Source organism: Protobothrops mucrosquamatus, unplaced genomic scaffold (assembly GCF_001527695.2).
Source record: "Protobothrops mucrosquamatus isolate PMUCROS unplaced genomic scaffold, P.Mucros_1.0 scaffold3511, whole genome shotgun sequence".
Taxonomy (NCBI): domain Eukaryota; kingdom Metazoa; phylum Chordata; class Lepidosauria; order Squamata; family Viperidae; genus Protobothrops; species Protobothrops mucrosquamatus.
The window spans coordinates 17,236-30,133 of record NW_015389481.1 but is presented as its reverse complement, the minus strand read 5'-3'; the positions used below and the strand labels follow the sequence as shown (position 1 = coordinate 30,133).

General features: G+C 36.6%; 1 protein-coding gene across 1 annotated transcript in view; it reads right to left on the bottom strand.

The window, feature by feature from the left end:
* Positions 1-605: 605 nt before the first annotated feature.
* LOC107297757 (neuroblastoma-amplified sequence) overlaps positions 606-12,898 on the bottom strand; it is a 29,503-nt gene continuing 17,210 nt past the window's right edge. The window contains exons 6-7 of the mRNA XM_015827118.1: positions 8,933-9,061; positions 606-1,291 (exon numbers count right to left, since the gene is read on the bottom strand). Of these exons, the coding sequence (XP_015682604.1) occupies positions 1,016-1,291; positions 8,933-9,061 (405 nt within the window). The 3' untranslated portion in view covers positions 606-1,015. The remainder of the gene's footprint in view (positions 1,292-8,932; positions 9,062-12,898) is intronic.

Genomic DNA, 12,898 nt, shown 5'->3' with positions numbered 1-12,898 from the left:
AGATCTAAGTCCAGCCCTTCTTGATTTCTATTGACTCTTATCTACTGCCAATTTGTCTTGACTGTTAGCAGTTCAGATTCTTGTTTAGAGGTAGCATGGAATAAACTCGTACTCATTTGAACAACCGTGGTTCTTGATTTCTTGCACCTGACAATAATTTTTTTAAAAAATAAAAAAATTACAAAAACACTGTGACTCAATGTTTATGAAAAAAGAAAATTGTTGTTATACCAATCTTCACTGGAACCCTCGGTGTGATACCTAGTATCAACCTGATATTTTACAAAACAAACAAACAAACATTCTGCCTGGTATTATTCTTAAGAGATTATTGTCAGGCACAAGAAATCAGGAAGCAAGGTGGTTCAAAGGAATCCAGGTTTATTGCATGCTAACGCTCTCTACAAGAATCTGAACTACTAATGGTCAAAGCAAACTGGCAGTAAATGAGAGTCATTAGAATTCAAGGTGGGCTGGACTTAGATCTCTTGTGGGCCTGAAGGAATTCGAGACTGATGACATCCTTGACTTAATTTTTCTTCCACACTAAAAATAAGCTCAAATTGGTTGAAAAGTAAGCCTTTAATGAAAACAGAGAAATTAATAAATTAATAAATTTCCAAACAGTATCACATATTAAGTATCTTCTTCTGGAATTTCCATGTTACAGAAAATTATTAGTTCTACGCAACTTAATTTTTACTTATATTTTAGTTATATGACCATGTGTTATATGATTATTATTATGCAAAAACTGGAAAATTATATATTTATAGAATACTGGAGTCACACTGAATGCACAACAGCCTTCGGAAGTGCACTGACATATGAACAAAAGGTACTGATAAAATGGAAACCAATTCAAGAAAAGGTTAAAAATGCACATTACAATTTCATGTAGCACTGAGCAAAGATGAACCTGAAGCATATTTTCCCATATTATTTTTCTTCAGCAAGATTTCCAATTGAGCAGTCATATCTGAGGCATCAATTGTAACTTGAAGCATCGTCCCATTTAAATCCAGTGCCTAAGAGAAGTCAGAGATGCACCATAGGTCTGGAGTGCAGGATGTGTTCCTTTAAAGGCCATCAGAAGTGAACCTGCCTCAGCAACAAAGCCTTTTTCCTGCAACTGTTTTGCTATTTCTATCACATTCCAGCATCCTTCCTCTTGATTGGTGATCATATAGTGAACAAGGTGAGAATAATAAACTGTGGGAATGCATTTCACTACAAATTTCTCATCGAGGAGCAAAGAAAGAAATTCAGAGTCACAGTTGGTGTCATCAACCTGGACAAAAAAAAGAAGCATACAGCTAACATTATTTTTGAAAAATGAATATAGAGTTGTATATTTTATTCACAGATGGAATGATAAGCCACTCAATTTCCCTACTTTTCTTTCACCATCACTGCCTTTCCTCCTCTGTTGGGTAAGAATCCATCCTATATACTGAAAGTGTTGTGACAGATGTAGCCTACTTTAGTCAACTGGATAAAAGTTGATAATTAGATAAATATGCCTTACTTTGTTCCCCAATAGGAAGCATGGATGGTAGAGCCATTTGGAATTTTAAGTTTGAGGTGTTTTCTATCATTTATAAAGTGCACAAAATGGGTGTGTGTACAAGCGGTTGTACAGAATCTGTCAGTGGAAAGGAGAGCTGGTAAAAATGAATAAACACTTTACTTCCCCTTCCTCGTTTGAATGGAAGCCTTGATTGTGGTTCCTTCTACTAAGGAAAAGTTTTGAACTAATGCTCTGAATGTTATCTGAGCAACTTTCCCTGATATCCACTAGCTATTATGCTGATAAGAAAATATGCAAGCTTCCCTGCTTAATGTTTTGAATTAATACAAACCACAATTTCATGTGATTGCACACAACTTCCGAGATTCATGCATATTTACTAGATAGCAAGTATTGTTCCTTATGTGCACTTCGCTTCAGGAATAACATCTTTTCATTTGGATTTTGAGCTGTTATACTAGCAGAATGGCTCATTAAGTTGAATCCCACAATCAACTCTTCACCTTTAGATTACATTGGTAAAACTGGCTCCCAACTGATACAGAGGCTTCGAGAACAAGAACAGCAGGCTTGAGTGATTTGCAAATTGCAGATCGTATTAAAAACAAGATGGCCATGTTCCAATCTAAGCAATTTATATACTTCATTTAAAAGCACTTTAGCAGAAAGTTAAACTGTTTTAATAGCACAAAAAACCTTCAAGTTTCAAATCCAGATTATTTTTTGTAAAAAACCTAATAAATAGGCAATTACATTACTCTAAGTGCTATATACAAATTGCCTGTTTCACAAAAGCAATTCTAGAACATTAAATTCTAAGTATATGAGTGCACTGAATAAGACAAATGATATTTGGCCAGTTTGTTTACGGTGTTTGAGAAATAAAAAGACAATGAATTGTTGTTCCTCAACACGTTGATACTTGTGAAGTATAATAGATGCCACAAAAAAAATGCCACAGCAACCAAAATATCCTGCACCCTCCATGGCTGAAAAAAAAAAGAAAGTTTCAGTTGTACAAAATGGACAAAGGAAAAGGACAAAAGGTTAAACCATAGATTTGATTACAAAATTGAGTTTTAAAGCAATCAATGTGTAAAAATGGAAGAGATGGATTTCACAGCTTGCATTATGCTATAAAAACTCCTCAGTGGGCAGAGTAGATATTGCAAGGTATTGTTTCTTGATGCTTGCGGGTGCGTAATTATCTGACAACTGATTTATTCAGAACAAAAACAAAATACAATGAAAACAAAGGTTATGATTTAAGACCAGTTTGGAGAAAATATGCAATCTCTTATCTCCTTCCAAAATTGGAGCTACAGGTGGCAGTTAGTAGCCCACAACAAAACACAAATCAAGTATTTCATTTTACCTTGAGCACGTTATTGACTCATTTCATCTCTCATCTGTTAACACCCAAAAGTGGATTAGGAGATTTAATGGAAGGCAAAGAAGGCGGCATATACAATCTCATTGCTTGCTCTAAACCCCAATTTATATCTGAAGGAAATCACCTATGATTTGGAGAAGGAAGCAAAGTGCTGCCAATATTTAATTATGACTACTTTGTTGCAAAAAAACCAAGCTGCTTCTGCTTTTAATTGTGCTACTGTTTTCCTTTATTTTCCCCATATACATTTAAAGAATGTAAGAATTAATCCTCTGCTACACTAATTTTATTTCCATTAAAACATAATGTTAAGTGAAGGGCAACAATTCCCAATTTTGTGCCATAAAGTTAGTAAAATTCTGTGCTGACATTTATTTGAAGAAAACTTTCTCTAATAGGTTTTTGATATATGAATGAATTTCCAAACCTATCATCTTATTCTCTGAATATCTTCCGGCGTTGCTGTTTGGAAAAGTGGCTGGCCACTTGTTAATTTCTGCACTCCCCCCATCAACACCTCTTTCTTTCAGCTCACAGAGAGTAGTCAATTGCTAAAGCTCAACAACAGTTTCTCCTTTCATTGTATACAACTGCAATCTTTTCCATCTTTCTCTGCCTACGACAAGAAATGCTTGAAAATGCTCACTAATTGGCAAATAATAATTAAGCTTTGCTTCATTCAACTTAAAAAAACCCCTACTCTAAAAAAAACCCCTCTTAGAAACCCTCAGCTGATCCTATTTCAGAATTAATCAGGAATCATTAATTCAATTATTGTTCTTTTGCTCTGGCCTTGTCTGTTTGGAGTATAGTCTCTGCCAACCTGCAAATACACATATGAAACAAAAGTATCATGTATAAATGTTTATTGGCAGGGAAAGGGTAGAAAGACTCTCCAGGACAGGCTTAGTGTGAGTTTAGTGTTTAGGACTCTTTGAAATATCAGTAGGGTAGAAGAAGCCATTACAACTTTGGGGGGGGGACTTCATTTCACAGGGCAAATGCTGCTATAGAGAGGGCAAACTTCCAGCATCTATACAAGTGGCTTGTTTAATTGATGGAGCAGGCCAACTCTGCTAGGTCATGGGTGGGGAACCTTGGCTCTTTTATGACTTGTGGACTTCAACTCCCAGAATTCCTGAGCCAGCTACGGCTGGGAGTTGAAGTCTACAAGTCATAAAAGAGCCAAGGTTCCCCACTCCTGTGCTAGGTCAAACCAGCTGGTCATGCTGACTGTGGAATTTTGGAAGCTACAGTTCACACATCTTAAAAGTTGCCAAGTTTGAAAAACACTATTTCTCTTTTGTTGAATATTCTTTTTGGATGGTTGTTTTTAACTTCAAGGTGAGCTTCCCCCCCCCCCCAAGTAAATATGGTCCTCTAAAATGGCAAGAGAAGCTAACAAACTGCTTCCTATGTGTTTAATATATTTCAAATGCTAAATTAGTACTCTGATTATGTCTAAATGGAAATAATGTCAGCTGCTGCTATTGTTTTTTTAGGATTTTAAAGGCTGATGCTTAGGTTTCTCCCATATCAGTAGTCCAACAAATCCAGAGGCAGGAGAAGCGTTGCTTACTAAGGTGGAGCAAAAAGACAGACTTCTACCTTTAGGTCTTTTAGATGACAGATTTAAATGCATGAGATTTTAAAATCACAGCAGTGAAAACCAGAAGGTACAGGAGAGCCGTGAAAAGTGAGTGAGTAGCATTGAGAGTGTGCAGACAAATCAACACTTAAAAAAAAATATCTATTTGCTTTGTCTAATTAATGAAGAACAATGTCTGCTTTTGCAAAGGTGACCCCAGGCTTAAGCAGAGAGAAATGGAAGCAGATGCAGACCAAGAACAGGAGAGATACAACTGCCAATGACCTTATAGCTCAATAGGCAACTGCTGGGTGGAATTATAGCATATAGGCATACGTTTACGTAGAATGCCACTGGGAAAGGAAAATACTTGGGATATTTTAGATGTTTATTAATTTAACCAATTTAATGTTAAAATAGCCGCAGGACAGTAACTGTTTCTGAAATGTAAACACAAAGCTTGAGCCAAACCATTGTAGAAAAATAAAACAAATCCCTAAAGAAGAAAACAGATTGCTTTTGGATCATAACTCAAGGGGAAGAAAACAAGTTAAATACAGGAACTGTGCAATTGCTACTTGAGCATATTAGCATGCAACAAACGTACCAAATGCATGAAAAACTAAACCCATTTTCATTTTCTGCAGCATTCTCCTTTAGTATTCTCCTTTAACAATTTACTTGAAAAAACAACCAAACTTACTAAACAATATTTAGAACTCTGGCAATTAATAGGCAGTACTGTATAAATAGCCCACAAACAATGCTAGATTAAGACAAAAGATTTCTTACACAAAATTTACAGAAAACATAAATATAGTTATGAACATCAGAGAGAACAATTAAGAATGAGCCAGCCTCCCCCCCCTTTTATAGCAAGCTTTGCCCTTCTTGTATCCACTCAATATGAGCATTAGGTTGCTGCTTCTCATCTCTTTTTCATCACTAGCAGCCCGCTTGCAGGAGAGGATTGCTCTTGCTGTTCTATAAGTAATCAATTTATGGTAATCAGATTCTTTCTCTTTTAAAAATACAAGATAAGGAATGAAAATTAGTTTAGCTACATATGTTTTTTATGCTAAAGACATGATAGAAAATATCTGAAAGCTAGTTAAAAAAGGTGTGAGTAACATGCAGAATCTGGGAATTGTTGACTTAACACTCACATAGCAGGATAGGCTGTTTCTGTCTATTTAATCAACTAATGGGCCCAGGATGCTACCGCAGCTATGTAGAGGCACTGATGAAGTATACAGTGTCAGCTGAGATAATAATGTATTCTTAAATCAGTGATTTCAGTTTAATAAATCCAACAAATACATATTAGAGTTCAGGAGTTTGAATTGCTTATACAATGCAAAAACAGGTAAAATTAATATGTGAATAATATGCGGTAGCATCCTGGGCCCACTCACATAGCAGGATAGGCTGTTTCTGTCTATTTAATCAACTAATGGGCCCAGGATGCTACCGCATATTATTCACATATTAATTTTACCTGTTTTTGCATTGTATAAGCAATTCAAACTCCTGAACTCTAATATGTATTTGTTGGATTTGTTAAACTGAAATCTTCACTGATTTAAGAATGCATTATTATCTCAGCTGACACTGTATACTTCATCAGTGCCTCTACATAGCTGCGGTAGCATCCTGGGCCATTAGTTGATTAAATAGACAGAAACAGCCTATCCTGCTATGTGAGTGTTAAGTCAACAATTCCCAGATTCTGCATGTTACTCACACCTTTTTTAACTAGCTTTCAGATATTTTCTATCATGTCTTAATATATATATAACTTATGACCAATCTTTATCGATTCAACAAATAAAAGTTACCAAAAACTCATAAAACCCACAACTGATGAAAGTAATCAATGAATATTAGTTATTTGTCAGTGAAATACTGTCAAATGTTTTGTTACTATTTTAACTAAATGGAATTTTAGAGTAGTTTTTTTGTATGTATGTGTATACAAACACACACACACACACACTATCAATGTTTGACATGTGTTTTTTCCTAAAAAAATATTTTTTTAAATAAAATATATTTCTTTGATAACAGCACTTTTGGCTAAGGTCCCTGGTGATGAGCTGAGGCTTACCAGTTCACATGCTAAATGTGCAATTTGGAAGCTAGAAACTAAATATTATTAATCTTCAATACTACCTAGAATTATAAACAAAACTCAAAGCTCAAAACAAAACAAATCTTAGCAGAACTTTTGTTTGAGAGAAGACTCCATTCACACTAAATGTGATAGCCTGGTGCTACTGGCAAACCTAATATTCTTTCAATTATTTATACTCGAGATTCATTGTCAAAGATGAAACAGTTATTTCTGATCAGGGAAATACACAGAAACAGTAATCTGGAGGTGGATAAGCAGCAAATACAAGGGTAATGTAATTTCAGAAAAGCTAGGAAAAGAAGCCAGCCTTTTTACTGCAGGCAGAAGCAGCTGAAATCCTGGTATCAGCACTTCCCCCACCATTATCTCTTTAAATGTAAACATCCATAAAGCTGTCAGTATTAGACAACAAATGACTAAATAATACATCTGATCAGCAAGTGAGCACTGCATTTCCTCTTGCATATCTGTCGCTGTGAGTCTTGCTAGGAAAATCAATAGGCTCTGATTTTGCTTTCCAGATGCTGGTTATGGTTCTCCGGTGTAATATAAGCAAGGAGAGAGCTTTAGGAAACAAAAGAGCCATGCTTAAACGGAAAAACGAGCTAACTCAAAAAAATTTGCCTGGCGACAGTATCTATTATTCAAGCACCATATAATGTAGCTTAAACTAGGCAAGAACTGAATTGTAAGAAAAGGGTAACACCTGAACAGGAAAAAGAAAAGCCTCAAAAGAGAAAGAAAAACCCACCCAATGATATTCTTGAAATGTTATGAGATGCTAAGTTCGTGCCAATTATTTAAGTAGTATAAAAAGGTTTATATATTCTGTCTCCTCAGAGATGTGGAGCATCTGCTTAGTTCTTGAGCCAGACAACCATTTATTCTCTTCCTTGGCTATGAGTATTTAAGAGGGAAAGAGAACAAATTGCTTTCCCCTTCCTGGCGCTACTTGAGAATGGGGCTGTATAAAACAGCTACCCATAAAAAAATTATGGGCAATGTACATTATCTGCAGCAATTTATATTTATTTAAAAGCTCCATTGTGGACATACAACATAAATATAAATGTTATATAAAATCTGAGAATCCCTAAGGTTAATTAACTTCGGCAACTCTAGCCAGCATGATTAAAGGCAAGTGATACTGGATGTTGTAGTTCAGAGCTACAGGTTCTCATCTTATAAACAGGTAATACTATGATCAAGTGGCTGCTTTATAAGTGTCTCCCTATATGCCATATGTTCATATGAAGACATAGTGGTCTGGCCAGGAAGAAGCACATTGTTTAGCTTTATAATTCTTCAAGTGTTAGAAGCCAGAAGTTGGTCTGCTCTAGTGAATCTTCAGCTTCCACATGAAGGATACACAAAGGATCCCCTGAAAGCTATTAATGAATTCTAATATACAAAAATGTAACTTGTACTACTGTTGTCAAAGTGAATCATCCCTTTCAAATATTTTGCCCCTAACCACCATGTTGTCCAGTAAGATTTAATAAGGTTTTTGTTCATTGACTTGTCAAGATATCTAAAACTGAATCTACTATGCTCAGTATATTCCAGTGTATACAGAATTAATGACAAAAGGATTGTCTAAGTCAATAGTGGCGAACCTATGGAACGCGTGCCAGAGGTGGCACTCGGAGCCCTCTCTGTGGGCACACGTGCCATTGCCCCAGCCCCGCCTCCCCACACGCCCCCTCCCCAGCAGCCCCCCTGGAAGAGAGTCGCCCCGAGCGTGGCCCACGCGGAGCAGCGCAGCCAAAGACATGGCAGCCAGGCAGCATAGACAAGACTCTGCCCTCATGCCCCATCGTGCACAGTTGATGCTGCGGGGCATGGGCAGAGGGCGTGGCTGCCATGGCGCTGCTGGGCTGCCTGGGAGATCTGCAGCGGTCCCTGGAGGCAGTGAGTGGCCCTGCGGGCAGGCGGAGTGGGGGAAGGGCAGGGGGTGGAGCAGGGGCAGGGCCAGTTTTTGGGCACTTTGTCTCTAAAAGGTTCGCCATCACTGGTCTAAGTCATCCCAGGTATAAAGTATTTTGTTATTTTGATAAACAAGTGGCTGAAGAGATGATGTAAAATAATTAGAAGAAACATTATTAGTCTTAGCCATCTTGAGCATATAAAATGAACTCTTAGTCGTATATAGTTCTGTAGATTACAGACACAAAAGCTTTGGAAAAGCGTAATAGCTATATTACACTCAGGAGGTCCAGCTTCCTACATAATGACAGAAGAGCTAATTTATTACCTCCAATGAGGAAGACTGGCTTATTCAATTACCTTAGCAATTGCTGTTATCTGCTCCAATGCCATGGAGTGTAGATCCTGATCTCTACTTTCCAGAAGTAGCTTCAGGGAAGGCAGCAGGAGAGACTCCTTCAGGAGCAGCAAACACAGGCTTTTTATGCACTGAAAACAAATAGAAAATCTGGGTGTAATTAGTCAACTTCCACTCTGACTCGGGAAATCCTTTTATGAAGTTCAAAACGAAAACCTGAATTCTTTTAAAGTAAGCAAGCAACCAAAAACCTCTGGTGAAAATTCAGCAAGAAATGTAAACGGAATTGTGAACGAATGAAGTGAATGGAGCAAAAGACTGCCTTGTTCAAGTGGCTTAAAAATTCCTTTTATGAGAACTGCATAGAAAAGAATTAAAGTACAGGTAGTCCTCAACTAAACAACAGTTGCTTTAGTGACCATTCAAAGTTACAACAGCAATGAAAAAGTGACTTATGACCATTTTTCGCACTTACTACCTTTGTAGCATCCTCATGATCATGTGATCAAAATTCGTATGATTGGCAACTGACTCATACTTATGACTGTTGCTGTGTCCCAAAGTCATGTGATCAACTTTTGCGACCTTTTGACAAGCAAAATCAATGGGGAAGCCAGATTCACTTAACAACCGTGTTACTAACTTATCAACTGCAGTGATTCACTTAACAACTGTGGCAAGAAAGGACATAAAATGGGGCAAAACTCACTTAACAAATGTCTCACTTAACAACAAATGTTGGGCTCAACTGTGGCTGTAAGTTGAGGACTAACTGTATAAACATTTTGAAGAGATGCCTTCTTGTCCCAGGGGAAGGCCATCAGTTGTCACTGCTGGTAAAAGGGGTGGAAAGAATTTCAGGAATCAAGCTCTGCATTGTGTCCCTACCTTATTTTACCCCTAAACATTCATTGAACAATTAATGTTTAAAAAGTCCCTGGAAATGAAGCTGCATGCAAGTTGTAGCCATTCATCCATCTCTCTCACAAACAGATACATACAAAATCTGGGGTACAACTGTGATTTTGCATACCAAAGGATTTTCAACAATACAAAACAGACGTTCATTCCAGAACAATTTTGTCTATTCATTTTAGTAAAACTTTTTTTTTTAATAGCAAGATCCAGTTCCAGCTGCAGTCACTTAGCATAATACTGTGTTTAAATATCTTTGTAGTTTCATGTTGTGCTTCTTATCCTATTAGATACAAAGATATGATTGCCATTAATTGATTATTTGTCAGGAACATCCCCTAAAATCACAATCTCTGGAAAATGATCATATGGAACAGAAAATATTTGAAAAATTAGTTCAGCCTTAGTACAGAACAAGCACAAAAGGAATCCATGTATCCATAACTGGAGTGTGACTGTAGCATAATTGATAAATTTTAGTTTATTTATTTAAGAAATTTATAAGCTGCCTATCTCACTAGCCAAAGCAACTTTAGGGCGCTTATAAGAAATCCAACAAACATATCTTTCTACTGGTTGATTGGCAGACTTCCAAATGGAGACCGGGCACTATAAAATGGAATTAGTTTCTCATCCAAACTCAAATCAGCATATATGCTAATTAGTCTATATAACTGTTAATAGGATAACAGCTTGCTCTATGAAGCATACTTCCACCGTTAAGAACAAGCTGGCTCAACTGTATATATATATATATATAGGATAAGCTGCCACTGTGTTAAGACACTTATTTGAATTAAAGGTTCAACAAAAGTTGTATAGATGATGTACCTTAGAGATTGGCTAGTGCAGTTCTATATATCTTTATCTTTTCTTTCCCGCTCCTAGTCTCTAGGAATAAAAATGTCATTCTGACTTCTTTGGAAAGAAGTTTTATAGTTCTAGCCTAACCTCTTATCATTCAGCTTCTTCACTTAAGGTTTTGATGGGTTTGCAGATATAAAATGCTACTGGCACTATAAAACTGCTGCTTCACCCAACTGTTAAACCTAAGAGCCATCGACTTTTTTTTTTTGCAAGCCTTGTACACATGGCAATAAATTGTGCTTTCCAGATGCATGAAAAATGTGCAGAAATATATGATCGGTATTTCATATTGTGCTCTACAAGCCTTTTGTTATATTGTTTACCAGAAATAAGCCTCTAAAATTGCAAGAGATGATGAAAAGTTCAATATTTCTAATTTTACTACCTCATCTACAAGGCATTTAATTTATTGGTTCTTTTTTCTTGTGCAATCACTCGAACAACAGAATAAATCAGTTTAAATAGTTAATACAATCACACCTCAACCACAGCCAACGGTGACTATTTTGTGTGCTGTATGAATATTGAACAGCTGTTATTTCTGGTTAGCAGTAGCTGAAATTCAAGACTGATGGCAATCCTTAACAACCAATGTGGGATAATGCTTAAGATGTTAGGTCAGGATCAGGAGAGAGCCAGATCCAAGTCCATCCTCAGCCAAAAAACTCACTAACCATTCACTTTCAATCCAACAAAACTGCACAGGGTTGAAGTTTTAGGAAAAAAATGGAGAAGGGAATACTACATTCTCTACTTTGAGTTCCTGCAGGAAATATGGGGTGATGATGATGACAATGATGTCAACTACACCAACCACATCTCTTATTGGGAAGCTTTACTGCAATGTTTCCTTACAGATCACATTTGTATATATTTATTATATTGGTAAACCTCCAAAATCTTAAGACTCGCGACAACTTACAATAATAATTTAAAAACCAAAATACCATTAAAAACCATAAATTAAATAACAACATAGCAATAAGCTGGTGAAATAAATAGGCAATATACAATTATAAGAAAACCATTAATGCTAAACTCAAAATAAGTGACCTTAGCTTTCAAAGGTCCTGTAGGAGACTTTACAGCTTTTCAAAAATGCCGGGATTGCTTTTTAAAAAATTATTACTATATATAGTTTTAGTTTGCGTATATAGCTCTGAATCACATGTTGATAGGGTACCTAGATAGATTGATTTAATACATTAAAAACAAATAAATTTCCCTAAAAATGAAAGGTTAGATATAGAAGAATAATTATCTAGTGTGGCTAGAAGGTATCTTCAGAAGGGGTTATACCAGTGTCTTTTTAAAGGCATCTAGGACAACACTCTCCTCTAAAGTATCATTTACTTCTTAGATCCAGCTACTCACAGCCGCCACTCAAAGTGCCAGGAAAGGCATGTATCTAAGTCCAATGCAGTGGAGCTCACAGGTCCTCATGAGCAGCTCCTCCTGCTCACCCTTGTATGTTTTTCAATAGGGTGAAGTATGAACATTTTACTGGCCAAATTTGCCATGCTGTCATAGTCCCATGAATGCTTCCATCTGGGACAGGGGTAGGCAACCTTGGCTCTTTTATGACTCGTGGACTTCAACTCCCAGAATTCCTGAGCCAGCATGGCTCAGCTTGGAAACCTCTCCCTTTCCCCTCAGCATGGCTGGCTCAGGAATTCTGGGAGTTGAAGTCCACGAGTCATAAAAGAGCCAAGGTTGCCTATCCCTGGCCTAGGACATATTCTTCATATTAGAAAATCCCAGAAGCAATTCCTGACTTACCAAGTTTTAAAAAGACTCAGGTAGGGGATTATAATGCAATTAAAATAAAGATCTTAGTCTAAAGCAATTATAATATATAAACAATATAAGGTAGGCATCTGATCCTGTGAAACTATATTTCACTTACTGAATAGTTTTGTTTTTATTGCATTAACTTGCTTTATTTTGGAACAATTTATTTCGTTATACTTTTTTTTATATTGGCACGTTATCTGTAAAGATAAAAATCATTAAACTTTCCCCCTCAATAAATAAATAAGTCAATCCTAAATACGTTTACTTTGCAACCCTCCTTCCCGGTACATTTCTGAGATATGTTTTCAGTTTCTCCAGCATGAAATCTGACCAGTCCAATCTCTAAAACATGTTCACAGCATTTCAGGGCCGTGTAACAATGAAAATTTTTA